We start from the raw sequence: 21,588 nt of genomic DNA, 5'->3' as shown, positions 1-21,588 counted from the left end.
CCATTTTTCCTTAATTTTCGAGAAACGGACACGAGCTTCCGGGCTACGGGCACCAAGTCCGATGGCAAAACGTTAGTCTCGAAGAGGGAAAACGGGAGCAGGAAATAATCCTGACCGGGCTCGAGGAGGTGATCGGAGCTGAGCGGCGGCGCAGCGGCCGCGGCCGCCAGCAGGTGGAGGTGAGATTGAGTGAAGAGGAGATGGTGAAGGGCTGTGACCTGAGAAACCGTCACAGGCGGTGAGTTTATTGCTATCTCCAACTCCTTGATATGACCATCTAAATGCACTAGCCATATCACATTCTTGGCTCTTCTTATCTGTTTCCATGAAAAATATGATGATGATCTTCTGCAAGAAAATTTGCACCCCATGATTTTTTTTATCTATTTTTTTAGTTGCTCTGAATTTATATAGGGGATCTGTTTATATGGAGTCTAAAGGTTCTGTTATTATTTATAAAAATAATTTATTGAAATTTATGTTTATTTGATCGGATATGGACGTGAATTTTTTAAAATATGGATTAAAAAAAAGATCTTGTTATAGTAAAAAATAGAAAATATGGTATCTTTTACTTAAATTTATGAAACAAAAGAAAAATTGATTATAAATTTTGGTGATAAATGAAATATATATTACATTAAATATATATTTTAAAGAAAATACATATTAAATACTTTTTTTTTTGTTTTTAAAAAATTTAAATTTCTAATTTATTTATATAATTTTTTTGGAAACTCGATATTATTTAATATTTAACAAATATCATATTAAATATATTTTTATTTCATAAAATAACATAGTAAATACTAACTTATTATTATTAATAATATTCTTTTAAACCTCAAAATAGGTGTTTTGGAGTTTTTAAATATTATCAAAATAATTAAAAAAAAAAAAGTTAAAAGATTTGATATGATATTTTGTAAAAAATAAATATAAAATGATTTTTTTGAAGAAAAAATTGTTAAAATTTGGAAAATGTATATGTAGGCAGCCATAGTATCGGATTAATGTAATGGATTTGGATTTATGTGTTCGTATTTATGTATGTAGTTATGGAAGTAGGTAGCTCTCACCAAACATATGACGGTCTTTTTCTTCTTAATAATAATAATAACATCAAACATTATATTGAAAAGGACGAAACGGCTAGTGGCTTGTTATGACATTAGGGGATGGAAAAGAACAAGTGGTAGTTAGTTATGATATGATATTCTACGTCTTTTTTTTTTTTTTTAACTTTTTTTAATGATGTAAAAATCAAATGTTATTTTTTTTTTCCATGTCATTTCTTCATCATGTTTTTTTTTTTTTTTAATAATATAAAAATCAACTGTCATTACTATCTATTTGAATATATTTTAGGTAAATCCCGAGTAAAACTAATAACTTGTAAAATAAGCTAACAAAATAAATCATACTAGACTATCAGCTTAACGAACTAGATCTATTGGATAAATATATATTTTTTTTAATCATTAAAAAAGCAATATTGATAATAGCAAAAAAACCAATGTAAAATGAAAGCAGGAGGAGGTAAAAACACGACTCATGTGGTCGCTGATCAACTCATATGGTTAAGGTTAATCAGACATTTACTACACCACTTTTGGTCACAATCATATTAATATACTTTTATTTAAGTTTAAAGTTTAAAATTAGTAAAAAAAAAAAAAATAATATATTTTTTTTATATAAACAGACATTTAATACCATAAAAATTCATATTTAATAATAAATTAAATAAAAAATAAAAATTTAATCTTATGATTTTAGAGAAAATTTTCTACAAATAGTAAGAGAGACAAAGGTTTAGGCCTTAAAAATAACACAACCCCAAAGACCAAACAAAAACCGTAGTGCCTATCTATATATGTCTCTCTATATATATATATATATATATATTAAGCTGATCATATCATTTACACTCCAAATTTGTACAAAAGCCAAAAAATAAAAATAAAAAAAACGTTTCATAAAATGGCAAAGGGCTAAAGGCTGCCCTTATAAATAATACCTCAACTCAACCCACCCACCAAAAATAACTAAAATTCGAAAATAATTTACCGCGCAGCGGGTTCGGGTCAGGGTTGGGTCGAGCATTCGGCTTCATCTTAGTCCGAAATCGGGACACGAGCAGGGAAGCCGAAACGATCGATCCTCGGGGCTCAAATGGATGTGTAATTCGGATAAAGTTGCAGTAAAACGTCGAGCGTCTCCGGCAAAAATTTCCTCGCAAACAAGTAGCAAGGTCGCTCGACGCCGTTCCACAGACACGGTCTTATCTGAACTTCTTTCTGTAAAATAATTTTCGATTATCATCGAGTGTAGAGATAGATAAGTAGCCATAGTAGTATTAGCAAAAACGTGCGGAAAAACAATACTAACCCGAGCGCTGCTCGTGACGTGGACACTCTCCGTGATAGACTGCAACGATAGTCGAAAGGAAATCAATTTTGTAGATTCAGGATAAGTAGAGCTATTAAACAAAACAAACGAGTTCAAGTTCGACTGGAAAATACTGTAAGTATAGGCTCAACTCGACTCGTTTAGAATTCGAGCTAAAATAATAGCTCGAGGTCGAGTTTAACTCAAATTTTAAATCTGATAAAATTAGAACATTTGCGTCTAATACGAAAATTAAAAAAAAAAAAACAAATATTTGATTCAAAAATTGATAAAAATAAAAAAAATAATTGAAAGTATTTTTAAAAAAAATAATAAAAGGAAAGAATGTAACAGATTTAGCTTATGAAATTTGGAGGACAGAATGAATTATATATTGTAACTATAAATTAAAAATAACTAATTTTTAAATATTCTATTGTAATAAAAAATTTAAGTTTCATTAATAAAAATAAACTTTAATATAAAATAATAAAAATTTATTATCACTAACTCAATCGGCTCGTTTATAGAAGTAATCATTCTCGAGCTCGAGCTCAACCTCATCTTATTTATTTATATAAACAAGTCGAGCTTGAACTGTTAACGAGTCGAATCAAATTTGGTTCACGAGCTACTCGATTCGTTTAACATTTCTAGAGACCAGATTTAGACGTAATAATATGATGTAATAATGACTACGATCTGGGATTCTAACTATATAATCGAAAGTGAAAATGCAAGATGGGAGCACATGTACTGACCGAAATGTTTCTAATTAGGTCGAGCGATATGTCCCGCGCTCTGTACGATTTCGGATGCCATTTTCCTTCAGACCAGTCGACGTGCGTCACTGACCAGTTGGCCATTCCCGACGGATCGAGCATCTGAAAATGGAACAATAATAAGCGGGAGCAGATTATCGAATGAGAATTGCAGAAAATCGGGGGAAGAATTCTCACGTGGAAAAATGTGGGAAGATAGTGTTCGTCAGAATAGCAGTTCCGTCCCTTCTCCATGCCTGGCTGTTCGATTGAAAGAATTGAAAGAAATGAATTTCACGACGACATGAGTTGTTACGCGCATTTAATAGACGAATAAATTTGTATTGGAAACATGGGCTTACTCTGCAATAGTCACGGAACTTTCGGTAGTAGAGGCTATCAGCCATGATTATAATTGCATGCTGCCGCTTCATCGTGAACCACTGCATTTCGCCAAAATGACGTTAGGGCTAAGCGAATCAAAGATCAATGAATTTCTGTATTGATCGATTTATTCCAAGTCGCAACAAGATATTTTATTTTCGGCAAAAATGCTTCTTTTCTTGAGAATATTGCAATGAAGTCTCCTTTTAAAGGTAATCTGTGCAATATATTCTAGAATGCAAAAGAACCTCACGTAGTTTCTAGATCACGAACGGATATATAAAATTTATTTTATTTTGGGAACCATTTAGAATTATAATTACGGACCTGAGCACCCTTTCGGAAGTCTTTTTTCTCAACTTCGGGTAACATATACTCGATGTATCTGCCGCTTCCATGTGGACCGGGATCCTCGAAACTGAAAAGGGAAGCAAAACAAACAACACAGTTCGTCTTAAATAAATGTCTGTGAGATTTAAAACCCGAAAAAGAAAAGGAAAATACGGCAGAAATGGAGTGAAAAATGGCAGAAGTTAAGAGAGCTTACCTATCGACAAAGCTAATATTTGTGTACAAGAGATAGTTGTACACATAGTCGAAGCGACGAAGTGGTATACAGCTGTATATTCCGAAGAAAAAGAAAAAAAAATCAATTAGCATGAGTTCCAGATATTGATGAAAAATCGAAAGCTTGAAAGTCTATATTAACAGCAACCTGTCCGAAAGAAGAACAAAGTGCTGGTTGTCCGGGTCGAGAAGTGCATTTGCCAATAGCCGCTTTTCTGCATCTACCATCGAGATTCTTCCCCACACTACCTACAGTTAAGAACTGTTAATCGAACATTCGATTTAACCAATGAAATTTTAGTAAATCTAAAAAATCACTACAGTTCAACAGAGTCGATCAAGCTCAATGCATAGTTGCATATATATATATGAACAAATTAAATATCGAAGAGGGTAAATAGTGCTTAGGCATAAAGAAAACAAAGACCATTTATAAGTGAAATTCGTGTAAATAATAATTCGGAAAGGACTAATTCAGTCTACAAACCAAAATATTTCTCAGAAAAAGGCTTTAAGTCATAAATATATGATTTCATAAGCAACGAACAAGAATGAGCAATAAAATGAAGGACAAACCTTCTGGCTACGAATCTCCCGATCGAGGAAATAACGGCTGAAATGCACAGGTTTATCCTTGGATGCATGCACATACACAGAGAATTTACCTTCATGACCCTGAGAGAGAAATTTTGAGAACCGATGAAATCAAATAGAACAACTTCAAAACATAATTACAAGAAGCAAATTATGATGCAGTACTTCAACTAACAATAGCACGGTATTGCACTGAATTCATCAAGTCATTTTTAATAAAAATAAAATATATATCGAATTAAATAAGGCTCCAAACAAAAGCTGAAGAGAAAAAATGGCTTCTATATACTATGATAAATTAAGTCATTATCTAATTTGCAGAAGCCGCAAACAAGATCAACTAAATTCTAATAAAAATTTCAGCATTTAAAGAAAAAAGCTACCTGAAAAAATTTATCCCAAAGCATCTCGAATGGTAATGCACCTGGTGTCAGAAACAGGAATGCAATTTTGGTAGTAGTCGAAATAGTAGGAGACATATCCAAAATATCTCTTATTACAACTCGGGAAGCGAGTTCAGCATCAGTTAGTACTCTAGCAGGCTCGGGAGGAATCCAACTTTGATAAGCCTTGCAACTGTGAGCTGAGAAAAGAGTACATGCTGCAGAATTTCGAGGCGGATACACATAAGCACAGACCAAGAACAAGCTAACCAAAGAAACCAATATAATGATCCATCTCGGCTTCTTTAAACGCTGACGAGGTGCTGGAAATATTTGCGTGTCTTTCATTTCTGTACAACCAAACAGATCTGACTTCATCTAGACATGATGCTTCGCAGGTATCCTCTCACGAGCACTTTTTATTTTCTTCACAGATCGCAAAAACCAACAAACACTACCCTACCCTGTCTGCCTGAAGAAAATGATAAATATTTGATGCACTAACCAAACCTGCACGAATATATATATATATATATATGTGCATAATTAACATATAGCTCTGCAAATTATAGTGTTAAAAACTTCAATGTATAAGTACATGAAAAATAGTAGACAAGTAATGCAATAAGCACAGAATACGAAAGGCAATGATGATAAAAAAAAATAAAAATAAAGGTTAAAAGGAACATCAAGACCTTCGATTTGTAGACAAAACATTACAACAGCCGAACTTGCTATTGTGATGTACAAAAATCCCAACCTATGGATAAAGAATATATATATACATGCATATATTGTCATACGTTGAAGTCACTAGAGGCTGTAAAATAATCGTTCTCAGAAAATTCCAATCATAATAAAGCAAAAGATTATGGGTGTGGTTTGATGTCTTACATTTGAAAGCAATAATGTCTTCGATGTAATTTTTGTTGCACGTTTAGGTTTTGGAAATGATATTTTAGAGCAAATATATATTTCAATTTAAATTGCATTGTAGATTGCATAATGTCAAAAGAGTAATGAAAATACAAATTAGGGTGTATTTTTTTGTGTTTTCGATCTTATATACATACATATATTATATTAAAGTTGAAGTCACCAGAGGCCGTAAGAAAATCGTCCACAGAAAATTTCAATCCGAATAAAGCAGAAGATTAAGGGTGTGGTTCCAGGTTTTACATTTGAAAGCAAACATATATTTCTTGATATAATTTTTTATCTTGCATTTAGGTTCTAAAAATGAGATATTTTAATTTAAATTGCATTGTAGATTGCATAATGTCAAAATGGTACCAAAAATACAAACAAACCCTACAGTGTATTTGTTTGTGTTTTTCGATCTTGTTTCGCATTATGCATTACGCTAAATACATTTTCTCCCTATTAAACATAGCCCCAACACCTATTTTCCATTAAAAACATAACATCGAAAACCATTTTTCCATTATAAAATAATACAAATAATCCAACATTCAAAACAGAGTAAACAGCCATTACAAAAAGTACATGAAAGGAGACAAAGCTTAAAGATGCTTCAAAAAAACTAATGATTTTAAATAAAAAAAAAAACAACCAAATGAGGTTATCAGAAATCGAATAACAAATACATAGCAACAATATTGAAAAATTCAAATTTCTCAACCCCAAACCGTAACAAAATAACCTAAAACCCTCCATCAATGTCGAATTTGAAAACATAACAACCAAAAATCCCCAATCCATGGCACCACAAGCTCATCCCCCAATCTAGAGTACCAAAATTACACTAAATGTTAGTCTCATACGAAGCTCAACCAAAACCATTGACGAAACCCTTACTCCCACTCCGACCAAAAAATTCACAAAATCAACTAAATTAACAACTCCACACACTTCACCGACCACTATCATCACTTCAACTTAAACAAAATTAATCAACAATCACCTGATTGATCGCCGGAATTCAAATTCGAAGAGCAAAGGATCTATCCGTGTCTACTATTCCTTCGAGATCTAGGAATCCTCCCAACCGCCGAGCCAATCAGCGCCTCCGCGTGTGCTCGCACACTGACTGGATGAAGTAAATCTACAGAATAATTAGTAGAATCGAATGGATACAGTAAATTATAACTTATTTATTTATGATCGATCAATGGAGGTTGCAGTGAACTGAATCGAGGGCCGTAGAACACCAATTAATTCGTCGTGTGCGTGTTATTTGGGAGAGCAAATGTTGATCCTTGAATGACTTCGTCTTCGTCTACGCTGAAGAAAATGTCAGCCGTCGGCCATTTCTAGCGATTTTTCGTTTTTCATTTTTGATATTGGCAAATTGGGCAAGTCAATTACACGCGCCAGTGTTCCGCGAGTGGAGTTATCCATCTAGTCTTACAAACTTTTACCGTTAATGATAATAATTTATAGGCTCTCTTTATTGATTTATTTGTAAGTTTCTTCTCACATTTTGTATTCATGTTGTTGTTTTTTATATTTCACATTTTATATTATTTTTTAAATTTTAATTAATTATTTTTTAATAGTTATGCATATTAAAAATCATACTAAAAAATTATTTAATTAAATAGATTCAAAACACTTGCTACCCCTCTAGGATCTGTTTTTTTTATTAGTTTTTTTTTGAATTTTTTAATAAAAAAAATTAAATTTAAATAATTACTTGATGTGATATAAATAAAAATTGATATGATATTTTGAAATATAAAACAAATTTGTAATATAATATAAAAAATAATTATTTAATATAATATAAAAAAATAAATAAATAAAAATTTATGATAAAATAAAATAAAATAAAAACGTAACTTTAAAGTTTTAAACTAACACATTAATTTAGTAAAGGAAAAGTTATGTTTTTACCCGTACGATCTTATCTGCCACATATAGTTAATCTAGAGTGACTAGGTTATTAAATTTACCAGGATTTACCAAATTGGCTGTGTATTCTCATGTTATAAAAAATAAAAATAATAATAATTTTTTTTAACTTCGTAATTGACTAATTATTAATATAGTTCTGTAATTGGAGTAATATAAAAAATTATTTTGTAAATAAACTTTTTTTTTTTTTTTTTAGTACAATTGGTTCACATGTGTGAAAATTCGCAAGGTTAAATATAAAAGTAATAAAAAATGATTGCAGGATTGAATGATGTTTTTTTGGCGGACATATGTATTTCTTACGTGCGTATTTTCAATACCAAAAAATTAATTGTGTAAAAAAAAATTTACATTATAAAATGATTTCCATATCAATTTTAATTAAGGTATTAAAATAATAAGGATTGGTTACTATACTAAAAAACATTTTTCCTTTAATAAAAGAAAACTATTGATGGCAGTTATTTAAGGCGTGTCTTCCAGAAACACGACTTATGTTTATTGCACAGAGATCGGAAAAGACGCCATGGGAACTGAAAAAACAGTTAAACGCGTGCTTTGGAAAATGGAAAAGCGTAGGTCTCACGAAGTCCGATTTTGGTCAAGCGCGTGGATCTCACCGCTGCCCAGGGGAGCGTCTCGCAGCAATTTACACTACTAATTCAAATCTGGCTTGCGACTAATCAATGTTTCTACTAGTGTACACATTTTTAGGCATGCCGTACAAACATTCTATGCACGGAAGGAAACAACACTACACGGTAGCATATTTTGTGTTGGGATTTGAACAGTAACAAATTTGAATTAAAATATTGGCACGGTGTGATACAAATAAGTATTGATGTAATATTTTGAATGTAAAATTGATTTTTTACTATAATACTCACTTCGTTTCAGAATTATAGTCTCAGTTGGATTTGACACGAGATTTAAGAAATATTGATATTATATTGATAGTAGATAAAAAATACAGGTAAAAGACTTTTTTGTCATTGTGAGTGTATTAGTGTAAAAAAATAGTGACAATTATGTAATAATAAAAAGTAAAGGTAGTTTTATAGTAATATGATTATTTATGAAAATGAAACTATTGTTTTGGGAAGGACAAAAATAGTAAATAAGATTATTGTATTGAGACAGATGAAGTATAAAAAATAAAAAATAAATGTTTGATTTAATATTTTTTGGGGAAAAAATTTTGTATGAATAATACTCCCTCCGTCCCAAACAAGGTGCAACATTTACTTTTGGCACGAATTTTTAGATGGTTACTATTAAGTAAGATAATTTAGAAATTAAGTGATGTGATGGAGAGAGAAATATATATTTTATTTTTTTATTTGGATGATGTGAGAGGATAAAGTGTGAGGTAGAGATTAAGTATAAGGGTGTTTGAGACATACCAAAAAAGAAATATTGTAGGGTATTTGGGACGGAGGAAGTATAAATCTTTGCAAATCCTTCGAACAAACACACCAAATATTTTGAAATTTTTTGAACTTTTATAATTGACTATTGGAAATTATAAAAAAATTATAAATTTTTTTATTTTTATTAATTTTAAATATTTTGTAAATAAATGAATGTTATGAAACCACAATCAAACGTATCTATTAATAGTTTAATGGCTTTGAATTTTACGGGCTTTTGAAGGCTATGGTTGAAACAATAGAGAATTATTCACTGGGCCAGTTTGGGCCCTTTGGCATATAAATAAATATATAAGGATATTTAAATGAGAGTGTTTTAAATAAAATAAATATTAAATATAAAATATTAAATATGATATATTTTTTTAAAAGAATATACTCTCCTCTCTGTAAATTTTTAAATATTAGTATTATAATAAATTGTAGTGAAAAAGACGAAAATGCCTCTATTAGTATTGTGTAATATAAAAATAATGACATTTGTGTAATATAGTATAAGTTAGAAGGGTATTTATTATATTAGGTAAATATTACAATTACTAAATTAGAAAATGATAACTTTTTGAGACGGACAAAAATTGAAAATAACAACCTTTCAAGACGGAGAGAGTACTATAATTGACAGTATAATTAATAATATAAAAGTAATTAAAAAAAAAATGTAATTACAGTATATTTTTAGACACAATTAGTGTTATGCTTGAGAAATAAATTTAACACAATTTATAACTTCAAGAATGTACATTGGTGCCGAATATTTAAGAAAATGACAATTATAATGACGTTAATTATATTTAAATAAAGAGAAATATTTTCATTACATTTTATTAAAGGATATAAAAAATAATTATTTTGCTAAAGTAAATATAATTATATATACTTCAAATCACAAGCTTGAATTTTACATATAAAATATTGATTATTTACCATTAAATTTTTAATTAGTGAAAATTTTGGCATATGCTCTTAATTTTGTGTTATATTTGTTAATATTAATATAAATATTATAAAAAAAAAATTATTTGTAATCGAAATTTCGTCTCTAAAATTCACATATCTAACGCAACCAATCTCTAATAGTCACTAATATAGTTACTAACAAAAAAAAAAAAAAATAGATTTAGTCACGGAAAAATTTGTTTTCTTACAGTGAAATGATGTACGCATAACCGGTTCAGCCCATCGGGTCCGGTTCGACACCCACGGTCGGGGCGGGTTTATATAGCCCGGTCGGGGACGGCAGCTAACCCACATTCTAGAAGATGACTTCAGCTACTGATACCGACTTCGAGATTCCAACGAGCGACGACGGCGGCGGAGTTGACAATGGCGCATCAGAGGGCGGCGGTGATGATGATTTTCCGGTGCTGAGTTCTCAGGCTCTGGCGGCGCTCAAGGAGTTCCTTGAAGAACAGGACCGGGAGGTTAAAGCGGCGGAAGATGAGGAGGAGGTGACGTTGCTGTCGGAGGACTGCCAGTTCTGGTACGATCGGCGCACGGCGGAAACCGTCGCCTCGGAAGTCGGTGTTCTGTGTAAAGCGGCGCCATCTCCTCGCGTCGCGTGCATTGCTTGCCCCACTCTGTAGTCTGTATGCGTATCTCAAGGTATTCGATTAATGCTTGGGATTTCTCGTCGAAGCGGATAACGAAGTGCTGTTTACTGTTTACACCTCCTCGATTCTGTAATTCTGTAGATTTTTTGTTTTTATTATGGTTGTGTTTATTGCTTTCTGTTGGAATTTGGGTGGATTGTTAGTGTTAAGATTACGCTTATCTCCATTTTCATCCATTGAGTGCATATTTAGGTCGATTTGCTGGATGTTCTTCTTATCTTCTTCCATCGTCAACTGGGGATTTTTGACATGAGATGCTGTTTTAGTACGGACATATGGATTGCAGCATTTGCTTGATCTTTTGCTTCGTTCTTATTTGGTTGTGTTGCTTTATCTGATTCATTATGTTGGAATTTATCATAGAACTGGTGATTTGGTAGCAATCTCTAATCCTTGAACAGCCATGAAGATTACAACATTCAGATGAGCTTTGCTTGCTGAAATTTGGATTGCTTTGTTTTTTTCATCTCTTTCTTTGGAAAATTTCAGAAAATTGTACCGGAATTACCAGCACTGATTCTTGAGTATGATGATATAGTTTTATAAATATTTAGAGTTTGTTCTCTTGTAATTTTAAGCTAAAATAACACTAATTATTTTATATAATTTTTTATAAACATTTACTATTTATTTTAAAAAATATATCATATCAAAATACTATTTAAAAAATAATTAAAATCAAATACATTTTATTTCAAATCAATTTTAATAAACAATCAAATAAATTCTTATTTAATTTAAATACATATAATACTAATATTTTTAAAACTCCTGCAAAAATAAAACGGATAGATAGATACGAGAAGGGAGTATATAATTAGAGTGTGTTCGTCAATGAGTTTTTTTCAAAACTTTATTATTCATCAAAATAATAAGTTTTATAGAATTGATCAAATATGATAAAATAAATAAATAAAAATAGCGAAAAATTAATTAATGTTTATTAAAATATGAATAATAAAATTTTAAATAAATAAAACTATTTATTATGAAGAGATTAGATATAAATTTAAATATGGTAACGTAAACACATCCTTAATTCTGAACTTGCTGTGGTCACATTTTATGGCAATGACCAGGAAACATGAGACACTTTTATGCTGTGTTATTTTTATTGTTTTTACTTATTTATTTATTTATTCTTATTGAGTAGGGGCCTCCAGTGGAAATAGGTCAGACCAGGCCAGACTTAGTTTGACATATTTTTAAAATATCTGGTCTGTAAGTTTGAATTTTTTTTTTTTTTTTAAAGCCTGAGCAGGTTTTTTTAAAAGGTTTGGTCTCGCCTACAAACCTATTTAAAAGACTACATAATATTTTTATTTATTTATTTATTTTCAATTTTAGTTAGAAATAAAAAAATAAAAAAATAAATAAAGTACATACAATTATTTAATATATATAAAAATTAAAAACATCTATTTTTTATAATAAATTTATAATTAAAATTATTTAATAAATATTATTATTAGATAGAAAATTATTTTTAATATATAATAATAAAAAATATTTTTATAAAAAAATAATAATATAAACAGGCCAGTCTGTTAATTAAAAATATTTTTTTTAAGCCTAAACATGTTCTATTTAAATGACATGACATTTTTAGTAGGGTGTGTTTGCTTGGGAGTTTGGATTTTGAGTTGAAATTTGAATTGTAAAAATTTTGAATTTGAATAATTTTATGATGTGATATAAATAGGTGTTGATGTGATATTTTGAATGTAAAATTAATTTTTAGTATAATATAAAAAATAAAAAATAGGTGTTTTGATTTGATATTTTTTGATGAAAAAAATGGAATATATAGTTGAAATCTAATCCAATCCCCCAAACAAACACACTCTAAATAGATTGGACCAAGTCTGGCCTATTCTCATTCCTAACTTGCAGGCTGCTACTAAAATTAAAACGTGCAATTTGGAGGCACAATTAACTGACATTGACCAATCCTAGCTCCAATAATTAAGGACAATTAAATTATACTATCACCTTGGTCCGATTCTAAAGGCTATATTTACTTTTTACATGTTGATATTTGAATATTATTTATTATATCAAAATATAATATAAATTAAAAGAAAATGACAAAAATATTTCTATTAATGTCTTATAATACTAATGTAATTAGGGATGTCAGATGGGGCGGGTTAGCCCCGGATCCGGTCTTATATTAAATTATTTTTAAAATTTTTTTATTTTATTCTTTTTTAAAAAAAAAAACGGGTTTGTCTAGTTGGCCTCGAACCCGGACATGACGGGTCCTGGGGTCGGGTTGAAGTGGGACAGCGCGGGTCTTGGGTCCCAATATTTTTTAGCGGGGCGGATCCGGGGCCTGCAAAATTCGTCATGAACCCGCCCCGTTGAATCCCTAAATGTAATGATATTTGTACAAAAAAATTATATAAATATAAGAATATTTTTAATATTGAGTACAATGACGCAAAATATGAATATAATCCTTAGAGGCGAACGGATGGAGTATTTCCTCGTCACACTGAAAGTGTCTATATTAACGTAGATATGAGAATTTAAATAAAATATAATTAGTAGATAATTAAGAAGTGTATTAATAAAAATAATTATTGTATAAAAAATTATAGTTTAAGATTTAAAAAAATTATAAATTATAAAATTTAAAATGTAATTAAAATGTATAATCATATTTAAAAAAAAATTATATAGAACAATAAAAAAAATAGAAAAATGGACAGTTGATGTAAAACGAATGAAGTACATGTTTTAAATCATCTTTTTGTGTTATCTACATTATAGTAATTTACATTTTCATATTTTAAAACATATCATAATTAATACATAGTTTTCATTAAAAGCCTCACATTAAAAAATTATTGTTGTTATTAATTTTGTTTATTATTTTTTTTTTTTAAAAAAAAAAACTATAAAATAAAAGAACTAAAAATGGTTGTGTTTTTACTTTTAGAGATTGTGTTTGTTTAGTATTTTAGTTCGAAGTATTTTCCTATGTGAAGTATAAAAATTATAAGTAATATAAAAATAATTAATATTATCTCCGTCAAGCTCTAAGAGTATCATTTATTTTTTGCGTGTTGATATTTGAATATTAATTATTATATAAAAATATTATACAAATTAAGAAAAAATGACAAAAATATCTATATTAGTTTCTTATAATACTATTATAATGACATTTGTGCAAAAAAATTATAAAAATATAAGAATATTTTTAATGTTAAGTATAATAATGCAAAAGGTAAATGAGACTCTTAGAACTTAATGAAAAGAGTGCTATATATTGAAAATTGTGTTAGTAGAAAAAATTAGTGAACAAAACATGCTTTGTTTTAAATTTTTGTTAGTAGTTTTTGGTGAATGTGAAAGTGGTATAATTAAAAGATTATGGAAATATTTATTTTTAGTTTTAAAAATTATTTTGAAGAAAATTAATATATTTTTAGTATTATATCTCAACAAGATGTATACCATATAGATCATTTTGTAGAAAATAAAATTTTATATACTCCCTCCGTCCCGCAAGAAGGGTGGCGTTTGTTTTTTGCTGGTAGATTTTTTAATATTAGTATTATATTAGTTTGTAGTGAAAATGACAAAAATACCCCTATTAGTATGGTGTAATATAAAAGTAATGATATTTGTGTAATATATTGTAAGTTGAAAAGGTATTTATTATGTGAAGCAGGTAGTACAATTACTAAATTAGGAAATGGTAACCTTGTTTTGGAACGGACGAAAATGGAAAATAGTAACCTTTCAATAAGACGGGGGAGTAATAAAAATATATTTATTTATTTATAATTAAGTTAAACTAATTTTATAAAATATAAGGAGTTTTAAATATAAATAATAATATTTGTTTATTGAGAAAATAAATACAAATAAAAGGGGTTTTGAGTGGATTTTACGTATAAAAGGTTTAACATTTAATCATATTAATTTATATTTGTTAATTATGTTTAAAATAAATAAATTTACTAAAAATAAAAAGATATTATTTTTTATGAGACGAAAAAAAAAAAGAATCATTTATGATGAAACAAATAGAGCAACATAACGAGAAAAAGTTCAAAAAAAAAAAAAAAAAAAACTTTGAATATTAGATATAATCAATTTTTTCATTGGCACTTTGAAATTTTAGTATTAAAATTCGATGCAAAATAATGTTATATATATACTCTTTGTTTATTTTCCTTATTTGTTTGTAAAAAAAAAAAAAAAAATGTATTTTCATTTATTTTTCTTAGTAAAAAATCATAAAATCTTCATTTTTAAACTATTTTGTACAATTTTTTACTATAAAAAGTACAAAATACACACTATATTAAAATTTATGTTCAAACCAAATAAATATTCCCTTTGTTTCAATTCAAAGTACTATTTTTACCATTTTCATCTGTTATTTTAAAATGTTCAATTTTCATTTTAGAAAAAATTAATCATATACTAATATGAAAAATACATTTAATTTTTACTTGAATTACGAACATCATATTACACATACAATTATTTTATATATAAAGTCAAAAGACAAAGGATGTGTTTATTTGTAAGATTTTGATTTTGGATTTTAGTTTTGAATAGTAAAATTTTGAATTAAAATAATTGTTTTATGTGATATAAATATAGATTGATGTGATGTTTTGAATGTAAATTAAATTTTAGTATAATATAATAAATAAAAATTAGATATTTAATTTGATGTTTTTTATGTAAAAAATTACTGAATAGTAAAATCAAAATTAAAGTTGCACAAGCAAACACACCCAAAAATATCAACTCTTACACTTTTTCATTAACTAATAAAATACTAGTACCTCGTTTCGTAAGGAATGACCTGGTGGTGTCGGAATGGACTCGTGACCGTGAAGTAATGAGTTCAATCTCTAACTTCTTCAGGTCTTGCCCGTCACACCCGATTTGCCTAGTGTGATTACTAACTAATAAATATTTCTTTATTAAAAATTAGGGATATTTTAATATTTTAATATGATTATTCTTATTATAATTATAAATTAAGACAAAAAATTAAATAATTAACTTCCTATTGGATAATAATTAAATTATTTGGCATTTGGATCATTTTTATCCGAAATAAAAAATAATAATCAATGTTTTAAATTAGAATACTATCGTAATATTTTTATGAATTAATATTGAGAGGGTAAAGAATCGAAACTGAAAGAATTATTTACCTTGCTTACTATTCGCCCCGTTGCATCATCATCGTCATAATCATAATCGTCGCCGATGATTGATTTTCAGACACAGGTGGAAGTCGCAATAGCAGCTGCCGACGGAGACCTGAATGTCGCGGCGGAAATACTCATGACCCAACAGGTATTCATTATATATATATATATATATACACATTACGATATGAGAACACGCAGACGCTACTCTTTTAAGTACTTATTAGAAAATTTGTCGTTTATTATCATTTTTAGTTATGTATATGTATATGTATGTAGTCTCGGATCTGATGTACATATATTTATACGAGCAGAGTTAGACGAAGAAGGAATACCTGCCGGAAAAAGAACTTCCGACCAGTTCCCGTCCGCCGGCGGCGGCGGCGGCGCTATATTTTTGGGAGGGTAGTTGTTTGAAAGCATTTCCATCTTTGAAAACAAATTTTATTTATTTATATATATATATATATATAACTAACAGTTAACTGACGTTGATGAATTGTAGTTATGTATGTCAAAATTTGTGATGTAAAGAAATTGAAACTATTTTGTTGTACTGGCTATGTTCTCTAAATTTATTTTTTATTTTTTGTGTTTTGGTATGTTAAATTTATTTTATTATTATATTTGGAAAAGTAAAAAATTAATATTTAATTATAATAAATGTCATTAATTTTATTTTTTTATTCTCTTTAATTATTAACTAATTTTTTACTTTTTAATAATTTTCGTGCGGAATCCAAATAGGTTAAATACAGCATAATGAGAGAATATATATTTTGTCTTTTTTGTTGTTAAAAAATAGAGTATTTTATTTTCTTTTCCGGTAGGTGTGTACTCCATTATGCATACAAATATTTTCATATTTATATTTATTTATATTAATATTCTTATGTTAATTTTATATATCATAGAAATAAAATAGTTCCGTTTACATAATAAAATTATTATCAATTATTAATTTTCAATTTTTGAATAATAATATTATTGAAATTTTATAAATAAACATCAAGTGCCTGTAGCTCAGTGGATAGAGCATCTGTACATTTTTCTTTTTTTCTTGTTTTGTTTTTATTATATTTTTCGAAAAATAATTCTTTACTTGTTTTTTTTTTTTTTTATCAGATTTATTGCTTGATTTCAATTCAAATTCCCATTTAAAAATCTATATTTACTTATATTTTGGAAGAAATAATTATTTATCCTTTTTTTTTTCATCAATTTATAGTTTTCCATTTAAAAATATTAAATTTGATAATATTTTTAATTATAATATCAAATTCAACTATAATCACTTCAAAAATGTTAAAATAATTATTTAATTATATTTTACATTTTATATTTGCATAATTTTCCATTTTACATAAAATTCAATGATTCATTTCACTTGAAAAAAATTCAAAATTTAAGGATATATTTGGTTAGTATATTTCAAACCAATTTTACCATTATTATACTTCATTATTAAAGTGAATATTTTTAAAAATATATTAAAATAAAAAATTAAATATATATTTAATGCTTAAATCTTTAATTATCAATAACAAAAATATAATTAAAAAATCGTCTAGTCGGGGCCAGCATGATTTGAAGTCGGAAGCCCGATCCAAAATGAGGCCGGGTCTACCCGCCCGGTACAAACTTGAAACTAACCGGACCAGTCCGGAACGAAAAATCGGGTTGACCCGAAATTATCCCCTCTAAATTTTATATACGAATTATTGGTCCAGGACCAAATGCCGAATCTGGCTGCCCTTTATTAACTTATGCTTGGGCCTTAATTACAAATCCAATCCAGCCCGCATTACCATAAATTGAAGGCCCGTCTAAATTCTTGATTGTTGTTTTCGAGACTTTTGATCGATGTTATCTAAAGAAATTAACACAATAACTGTCGCCTAGTAAATATGTCGTCTATGCAATAATAAAATACATTACATTTTTATTAATCAAACGTATCATTATCTTAGAATCTATATTTGTAATGATATTTTAGTCAATGTAGTTTTACATATTATTTATCATAGATAAAATATTAATACTTTTAAATATATATTTTTTTAAAAAAGTAAAATACATACACAATAGGCTATGAGGGTAAATATACAGAAAGAGAATTTAGAAAGGGATTTGGTAGACTATTTGAAAAACTTTAACCTAAAAAAGGGATTTTATAGAGTCAATAATCATAATGTTTCTACTTTATTCATCCTTAATTATGTGTAATCCATCATTATTATTTGAAAAAAAAATAAAAATAAAAATTCTTGAATATGGATATTTGATTTTCTTTCTTTCTTTTTTTTTTTTCAACGACATTCACATTTAAAAAACGTATATATATTATAATTATCCATACATACAAAATATCGTTAAATTTTCAATCCAAAACTTTATGCATCATGGTAATTAATTTCTTTTTTCACCAAATCAACAATGTCGAATATTAAAAGAAAATTAAATGCAACATGGTGATGAACTAATATTGAGCATTATTAACTTTAGAATATATATAATCACTAACCTGATTATTTGATCGAAACACCAAAAAATATATATATATATATACATATTTGTTTGCTGCGAAGTCTCTCATGAAAAGGGCCAGAGCCAAATGTAGCCAAAGACAACTTGCCGAATGCTAAACATGAAATATTCGGGTACTTGTTTGCTCGCTCGCCGGCAAGTCATCCTTGGCTGCAATATCCACTCTACACCTATCCATGGGAGTTCCTTTGGAGGCAATTATGCATGCAATATTTGAAGTTACAAGAACACATGTGTGTGTATATATATATATATATATATATAGAGAGAGAGAGAGAGATAGATAGAGTGAGAATGTGTGTGAGTGAGAAAGATGAATATATAGATAGAGTGAGAGAATAATGTAAGGATGGATGAGATTTCATAGAGAAAAAAAAAAAAAAAAAAAAAAACAAGCCTACAATTACTAAAAATTGCAATTTGGGTAGACTTTTAATAATTAAAGTGATATTTGCTTCACTTTGTTTTGTGTAAAGGCAAAATTCGCTCCCCATTAGTGTAACATCCCGGCCCGCAAGTCACGCAGAGCTAAGCGTGTCGAGACGTAGACTGGTTCCATAGGTCAGTGAGTTTATGTTCTCATTCGAGCTTCCGAAAAGGAATATACACATTGTTTACATTAATAGCCTTTTCAATTTACTTAATCTTTATTTAATCTCGAATGACATAGCACGAACTCATCCACAAGAGTGATTTAGCATCGGCCCAACCCAGAAATATTACACTCAGAGTCCTACATTCCGGCCTGACCAAATCATAGAAGGATCAATCACGGTGACTCAACAATTTATGAGTTGGAGAACAATAAGTCAATGTACACAAAGAATCTACTAAATGCTTAAATATAAAATTTTCACAATGTAAAGACGAAATTCCCTTACCACCCTACATCCCGGCCCGATAGCATAATAAAAAATTAATCATAGTGACTCAGCAATTCATGAATTCGAGGATATATAATAAAGAGTTAGTCATAGTCAGAGGCGGAACTAGAGACCGATGAAGGGGCTACTTATTAAATTTTTTAAAATAATACGATTAAAAATATATATTTTAATGTTGTATTTTTTAAGTTGATATATTTGACAATAATAATAATAAATAAAGCAATAAAAAATAAATATTGTATATTTATTTTTATTTTTGTTTATTTTTATTTTTTTTAAAAAAAAAATATTTAAAAAATTATTAAAAATATCTTATTATCACAACTACAAATGTATTTAACTTTTGTTATATATAGTGTATTATCTTATGATATTTTTAAAAATTTATATAAAATTAAAATATTAGGAATAAACATACTTAATTGTTTTTTAGTATTATTCTTTATGTAATTTAAATATTTTTAATATACAAATACATACATATTTAATAATAAAAAAAAATTAAAAATATATTTAAATAAAATAAAGGGGACGGGCCCCGGACAGGGGGGCTGGAGCTTCCCTTACCCTAATGTGGTTCCGCCTCTAGTCATAGTGGCTCATTATCAAAATCTAACACTATTTATCATACATAATTGTCAATAAAAATATAGTATTAATTTTTTTTAAAAAAATATATTATATCAAAATACTATTTAAACAAAAATTTAAATTAATATTTTATTTTAAATTAATTTCAAATCACACACAAACAAATATACACAAATAACTTTCTCAATATTAAAACACGAAACTTTCTTACTGTAATTGTCGGGATTTGATCCTGCATTTTGCCACCCATGATGTTACTTTTTTGAGCATAAAAGTAGAGGCCATTGTGATGGCCCCCCATTAATTACTTCCCATTTATGGGAAATGCTTGGTCGGCACATATTATTCGTTAATATTTATACCATGAATTGGGACATAAATTACAACCTATTTATAAATTACTCAACGCATCGCTTTCGGGCAGCGGCTGCGGGTTCTCACATCATAAAAAAAAAAAAAAAAAAATTATAATTGCAAAACAAAATTTTATTTACATATGTACTTTTGAAATTATTTATTTACAATATTTAATATTATTTTGAGAAAAAAAATATGATTACTAATAGTAGATTAAATTTTTTTAAAAATCCTCAAAACAGACACAAGTGGGTTATGTAATTAATTAGGGGAGTCTGCGTCTAATGATGGGGTTATAAGAAAGTAAAATTCTTACAGTTTGAGTGCAATAAAATTCATATCTAAAATAAATAGTACCTGCCCTTACTATACATATACTCTTCCTTTTATCTATCAAATTTATGTTTTTTTTTTTTTTTTTTTGTTTTGTTATCATGGAAAAATATTTTCATTATCTTTTTAAGTAAAAAATTATTATATTTTTGTACATTTTTTATTATAAAAAAATTTATTATTATTATTTATTTTTATTAAAATTTGTGTATGATCAAATGAACAAATATTTGCACAATAGAGGGAGTAATATATAATTAATGACAAACTTTTTTTGGATCCAATATTTTGAAACCAATATAGCCAAACAGTCAATCATTGTCTAAACATGTGGGCGTTATTGTGTGCTTATTTGATAAATATTTTAAAAAATAATAATAAGAAAATTAAGGGTGTGTTTGTTTTGGGGATTGGATTTTAAATTCACTATTTATTCCATTTTTTTCCCTAAAAAATATAAAAGTAAACATCTATTTTTTATTTTTTATATTATATTAAAAATCAATTTTACATTCAAAACATCACATCTAACACCTATTTATATCATATCATACAACTATTCAAATTCAAAATTTTTACTATTTAAATCCCAACTCAAAATCCAAATTCCCAAACAAACACACCCTAAATGAAAATCACTATGATATTTTTTATTTATTTTTATTTTATTCGGTAAGAAACTGT

At 28.1% G+C, this 21,588-nt stretch overlaps 1 protein-coding gene across 1 annotated transcript; it reads right to left on the bottom strand.

Annotated features, from left to right (window-relative positions):
• Positions 1 to 1,889: 1,889 nt before the first annotated feature.
• Positions 1,890 to 7,364, bottom strand: LOC127239951 (glycosyltransferase BC10-like). The gene is made up of 11 exons (XM_051258345.1): positions 7,005 to 7,364; positions 5,081 to 5,590; positions 4,680 to 4,778; positions 4,252 to 4,352; positions 4,084 to 4,155; positions 3,864 to 3,954; positions 3,515 to 3,595; positions 3,351 to 3,413; positions 3,153 to 3,275; positions 2,392 to 2,430; positions 1,890 to 2,300 (listed from the first exon to the last, which is right to left on the bottom strand). Exons 2-11 carry the CDS (start codon positions 5,456 to 5,458, stop codon positions 2,172 to 2,174), a joined length of 1,176 nt encoding a protein of 391 aa, XP_051114302.1. The 5' UTR covers positions 5,459 to 5,590; positions 7,005 to 7,364; the 3' UTR covers positions 1,890 to 2,171.
• Positions 7,365 to 21,588: the final 14,224 nt, after the last annotated feature.

Source organism: Andrographis paniculata, unplaced genomic scaffold (assembly GCF_009805555.1).
Source record: "Andrographis paniculata isolate CXL003 unplaced genomic scaffold, ASM980555v1 Contig78END, whole genome shotgun sequence".
NCBI classification, from domain to species: domain Eukaryota; kingdom Viridiplantae; phylum Streptophyta; class Magnoliopsida; order Lamiales; family Acanthaceae; genus Andrographis; species Andrographis paniculata.
The sequence above is the reverse complement of the archived record's forward strand: the minus strand, read 5'-3'. Positions and strand labels throughout refer to the sequence as shown.

Excerpts from the sequence above, each read along its gene's own strand:
- LOC127239951 (XM_051258345.1), bottom strand. The coding sequence starts at position 5,458 with ATGAAGTCAGATCTGTTTGGTTGTACAGAAATGAAAGACACGCAAATA. Across the intron at positions 4,156-4,251 it reads TTTGTTCTTCTTTCGGACAG|CTGTATACCACTTCGTCGCT; the intron begins GTTGCTGTTAAT and ends CGGAATATACAG. Across the intron at positions 3,276-3,350 it reads ATCTTCCCACATTTTTCCAC|ATGCTCGATCCGTCGGGAAT; the intron begins GTGAGAATTCTT and ends TTCCATTTTCAG.